General features: G+C 39.4%; 1 protein-coding gene across 1 annotated transcript in view; it reads right to left on the bottom strand.

Annotated features, from left to right (window-relative positions):
• Positions 1 to 325: 325 nt before the first annotated feature.
• mrpl23 (mitochondrial ribosomal protein L23) overlaps positions 326 to 6,000 on the bottom strand; it is a 33,449-nt gene continuing 27,774 nt past the window's right edge. Inside the window, exon 5 of the mRNA XM_049474710.1 lies at positions 326 to 1,431. Within this exon, the coding sequence (XP_049330667.1) occupies positions 1,267 to 1,431 (165 nt within the window). The 3' untranslated portion in view covers positions 326 to 1,266. The remainder of the gene's footprint in view (positions 1,432 to 6,000) is intronic.

The following is a 6,000-nucleotide window of genomic DNA, read 5'->3' as shown; positions in this document are numbered from 1 at the left end:
AAACAATGGACAAATGTGATCAATATTGACATTCTCCTTGGCGATCGCCGGGTTGGCCGGGTGAGGTCAGGCCCTCTGGTATGAGAACTGGCAAGGAATTACGCAACAACGTGTGGAGAAGAACAACTACAGTAGAAACTGTTCCTGTCGGCGCAGGATGAAGACTTGTCCTGCACAGTTTGCACAAGAAGAATAATGGCATAACTCTGAACTGCTTTAACAAATCCCTGAAGACCAAATCCAGACCAAAGATGCCCTTTGTTCTAAATACAGCTTGTGCCAGAAGTCTAAAAGCTCTTAAATAAAAACAGAGACAGAGACGCACTGCAATGTTTCCATCTTTTAATGGAAGATAAACTCAAGTATACAGATTCAAACTGCCTCATTCAAACTTTCAGTCATTTTTAGACAAAATTCAGTTCAATGGTGCGGACTGTCAGTTTTCCACACTTTTAAGGGTCTCACAGATCAGGATTATTATTCTTTATTTTGCAGAGGACCCTTATTGCATTGTGCCATAGCATTGCTATATGAATACAGGAAATATAATGTAACAAACATTGATATAATAAAAAAAACAATGAGAGGCACATGCATGATTTTCCAGTGCTAACTTTTGGTAGACTATGGTTATATGCATTGCATCAGGTCTTTTTTGTCATTTTTGTGATAGTTTTTTTTTTTCGTGTGTGTCGGAGTAAACAGCAAAAACACAGAAGGAAACTAATAGTGAAAAAGGAAAAATGGAGGACAGCAGAGAGTGAGGGGTTCAGTTGTGCAAAAACAAACTCATAACAGGCAACACAACTCTTTTTTTACTTTATATTATGTAATAATTATTTATTTATTTATTATTATTATTTTAGTCTTGAATTACTGCCGTACCTTGTTTCTAATAAAATGGCTTAATGGAGCTGAAGGAGGACAATAAAAAAGACTAAAAATTATGTTTATTTTCATGTCCATAGCCATAAGACATGCCTCTTTTTACAGCAAGCTTAAACACATTTATAGTAATAAGCCCCCCATCAGACACCTCAATTGAATGTCTCAATAAAAAAAATCTGATTTTGTGAAAAAACTGGATTTGGGCCACTTTTCCTGCTGTTTGATCTCAGCCTGTGTGAGAACATTTCCAGAAGGCAGAATTCCTCCTTTAAATAAGTCTGATTATGACCCATCACACCACCAAGCGATTCCGACAGAAACATCATCATTATCTCAAAACAGTTTTTATCATCTTCTGTCACGAGGGTCTGTAGGGGTTTAGAGACCGAACCATTCGGTGACCCCTCCTCTCCTGGGGTCTGGTTTCTGCCTCTGTCGCTCATCTTCCATGAATTTCTCCTGCATCTCCTCCACAGAACCTTCTTCATGCTTTTTTTCCTTTTCGGGGAAGATATCTGGAAACTGGAAGGTCTGCTGCTGGCCCTGTAGGGAAAGCAGGAATTCCTTTAAGTTTAAGGAGAGATAACCAGCACGACCGTACTGTTTAACTAAGGGTCCTCCAAATTCCCTTTGCTTTACCAAGACCCCACCGCATGCCGTTTTCACAGCACAAGTCCTGTTTTTCATCTTGTTTGCTTGGGAAATATGGTTTACAACCCAATCCACAACTGAACGCAAGCAAGGTTCAGAGTGAATGCAGTCTGTTCTTAAAAAACAAGGAAAGTAAAAAAGGAAAAGCCTGCTTAGGACTGGTAAGTCTCCTGGCATGCAGAGATAAGGTCATAGCAATTTTAAGGAGCAAGGATCATCAGGGACACTCTTCTTAATATAAATCAACACAGTGCAGTTTGTCTGCATGAAGAAGCGTGACTAACTGCTTGAACTTTACCTGAAATGTCAGCAGTAATCTGGTCTTCCTTAGCTCACCTTCAAGCTAAGTATACTGACATGCCAAAAGTCACAGGAACTTGATCATGAAGTGTTCCCTCAGTGGATGTCTTAGGAACACGCAAACCCGTGTTATCTTGTGAGTGAGGTTAAACACTGGCCAGTGTACTCATGGCAAGGCAATGTGAATTATCAATGCGAGTTGGAGCGAGGCCTGATACCTGATGCTGGGTACCTGATAGAGGGAACACTCAATTTTATCCATCTACTTCATAGAATTATTGTGACCACTGGTGTCTGGCTACAACTGTCTGTGCATTAGGGGTGTGCAATATCATATCATACGCAATAAAATCGCCAACATTTTTAAATACCGTGAAGAATAGTATACTCTGAAAAATGGTGCCATCATATTTCATACCTCTAATTATTCTATCAGGGTACTATTTGTGATTTTTTTCCTTTTGCTAAAAACATCACTGTTCTCATTTCCCATTATATATATATCTACTAGAGACAGATTATATTTGTCCAGTATCATTTCTTTTATTTTAATCCTGGATATATGGAGATATTTGGAGGGCATTATTAGTATCATGACATTCTGGATCATTGACTTATGCTACAAACCTAATAAAATTCTAGTATTTTTTTAATATGTCAGTTAAGGGTGTGCCATATTATATCATATGCAAAAAATACCTTCAAATATCGTTATATTATTTTAGGACCATATTGCCCACCCCTACTGTGCACACAAACAAGCGACTCAGAAATGGCACAGATCCACATTTAATGCATGGTATGTCTATGTAAATGTAAATGTCAATGTAAATGGTTTGCATTATGCAAAGTGTTTTAAATTTATCTTAATTATTTTTTTTATAAATTTAAAACACCTGAACACCAAACACAGCATGGACTGCACTGAACTATATTGCTAAAATGGTGAAATAATCTCATTCATGCTGATCCTTCAATTACAATGTTTCTACAACATAATTTAGACAATTTAGACTATACACTGTCGAAAACCAATTTTTAGACAAACAACCTGTGTACAATAGTTTTAGAAAATAAATCACATGTTAATCTGTATAGTAAGAGCTATATTGCAATATAATATATATTTTTATATATTTTACATACTGACAATATATCACCCAGCCCTAATTGCTAAGCATAATGTACACACAGTTATGGTCCACCTCATTACAACACTGTCACCATCCTCTTACTTTAATTTAAACCATCTTTTTTCGTTTAAAAAAATGTATATAAAAAAAACATAAATTATGCTGTGGATCTGTTTTTCTTTTGGTCTTACTTTAGTGAAAGTTAATGCTGACTTCACCACTTTCCCACAGCAAATAGTTCACTCAGTAATATCACTAGAACACCTGGTCACATGGACTGTAATTTATTATATTTGTTCTGTTGAGTATAACTGGTTCAATGTGCCTTGGTCCACTATAAAATTCCTCCCTGTGTCAGGTCAATGGACATAAAATTCCTCCATGTCATGTTATAAATCTCCAGAGACCATTATAAGCAGCACCGGTCCATGCTTTTCAATAGGAAACTGCGAGCAGAGTAATCATCAAAAGGATGAAGTCAAAGGAAACGGATACGTTTCAACTCCTTTGGTCAAAGGCAGAACAAAATAGAGAGATGTGAAGTTTAGTAAATGCCTTCCCATTCTCAATCACTGTGATGGAATGGGTTTAGGAAGAAGTTGAGGGGGAGAGCCTATCCATTAATTACCAAGTGACAAGAAAAATAAATAAATCTTTCATATATCCAGGTTTTTCACTGGTTAGGCATGAGCGAGAGAGAACGTTATGACCTCTTTCCGGAATGTTGGTCTTTCTCTAACGAAGGCTCCAAAAATGCATAGATCACAAAGGTTTCGAGGGCCTGGTCCCACTAGGAGGACAATGAGAAGTTCATTTCTTAGAACAGGGGAAAAGCACAAATCATTAGAAGTGGACGAGCTGATCTAAACATAGTGGTTGCACGCTGGTGGTGCTGCTGGTCCTCTGTATCAGGGCTCACCAATGTTGTTCCAGCGATAAAACAAAGTTGGGCAGCGGCAGGAGGAAACAAGGGGATTGCTGTAAGCCATGGCTAATGAGAAGCAGTGCTGCTCTGGACAAATACGTTCAGAGTTCCAGCATTTCTTACAGACTGTGTTCTTATTTGGGCCAGTCTGTCCACACTAAAGATTTTTTTGTTTTTTTGTGGAGGGGTAGGGGGAGTTGTGTTTGTGTGTGTGGAGGGGGGGTTATATCAACAGACTGGTCCCTTAGTAGTGGTGTTCGAACTGAAACATCTAGGAATGCAAAACTCCACACTATAAACAGAGAGTTCGTCCAAGTGAAAGTACAAGAACCAAACCTATTCAAAACAGGGCCCTGGTAACAGAGTACCAGATCTGATGCCAAAAATGCCTGTTCCTTTCACCTGTAGTAAACTCTGCTTCAAAAAACAAACTGGCTGAGGCCGCCAGGGGGAACCCTGTTCTGCAGGATAAACCAAAACTCAGAAAACATCTAAAAACTATTAGAAATATATCAATCAATAAAAGCACACCCAAAATAATACTGACAAATAATAATAATAACAACATTTCATCTAATAGTAATACTGTAACTATTACATTCATGCAAACCTACAGTAAGTGGAAGCCCAGATGCACATTTTTCTGAGCTGGTCTTTGATGGACAAAACATACCCTATACTAGTAAGTTAGCTGGGAAATGACTCATGATCAGCACAGTGTTTGTTTGTATATGATTTTGGTCATGCTTTGTCACACTGGATGACCAGAATGTCTAGTAAGGCCAAGCTGGTCAACCAGTTTGACCAGTCTGAATTTACTCAAAATGCTAATCATATAGGTCAACAAGCTTGGTCTTGCTCCGTATATTGTTGGACCAACTTGAACAGGCCTGTAGTACTGGCCAACCAGCTTGGTCTTATTGGCCATGCTGTTCAACCAGCTTGTTCCTATTGGCCATGCTGTTCAAGCAGCTTAGTATTAATTCAGCTAAATTCAATTCAATTTTATTTATATAGCGCTTTTTCAACAAAGGTTGTCACAAAGCCGCTTTACAGGAAAAACAGGTCCACGTCTCTTATGAGCAGCACCACAGAGATGCCAATTTTATGGTGACACAGTGGCAAACTCCCTTTAACCTTGGAAGGAACCAAGAGTCAGAGAAACCCATCCTACCCGGGTTGACCCGCTCAGTACAAACAAATAACAAACAACAAACAAATAACAGAACAAAACAGTACAGAGAATTAATGTGAACTATGGTTAATATAACAGGTACTAATTTATAATTTATGAATATAAGAATGTGATTGGCACAAACTATAGAGCTATGGCTAATATAGAAGCAGATTCTGAGTGTGTTAATGGTAATCAGTGCAGGGTTGCAGAGCCGGAGAACAACACAGCGGGCAGTGGAGAGCCAGGCTGGGAACAACAGGAACAGGGCATCTCCATACATGTAAAAGAGATAGATAGAGAAAACAGAAAGGAAAGAAAGAGAAAAAAAACTGGCCATGCTGTTCAACCAGCTTGTTCCTACTGGCCATGCTGTTCAACCAGCTTGGTCTTATTGACCATGCTGTTCAACCAGCTTGTTCTTACTGCCCATGCAATTTAACCAGCTTGTTCTTACTGGCCATGCTGTTCAACCAGCTTGTTCTTACTGCCCATGCAATTTAACCAGCTTGTTCTTACTGGCCATGCTGTTCAACCAGCTTGTTCCTACTGGCCATGCTGTTCAACCAGCTTGTTCCTACTTGCCATGCTGTTCAACCAGCTTGTTCCTACTGGCCATGCTGTTCAACCAGCTTGTTCCTACTGGCCATGCTGTTCAACCAGCTTGTTCTTACTGGCCATGCTGTTCAACTAGCTTGGTCTTATTGGCCATGCTGTTTATCTAGCTTGGTCTTATTGGCCATGCTGTTCAACCAGCTAGTTCTTACTGCCCATGCTGTTCAACCAGCTTGTTCCTACTGCCCATGCAATTTAACCAGCTTGTTCTTACTGGCCATGCTGTTCAACCAGCTTGCTTCTACTGGCCATGCTGTTCAACCAGCTTGCTTCTACTGGCCATGCTGTTCAACCAGCTTGTTCCTACTGGCCAT

The sequence above is a fragment of the Astyanax mexicanus genome, chromosome 2, assembly GCF_023375975.1.
Source record: "Astyanax mexicanus isolate ESR-SI-001 chromosome 2, AstMex3_surface, whole genome shotgun sequence".
Lineage (NCBI taxonomy): Eukaryota > Metazoa > Chordata > Actinopteri > Characiformes > Acestrorhamphidae > Astyanax > Astyanax mexicanus.
This window is presented reverse-complemented; position numbering and strand designations above follow the sequence as displayed.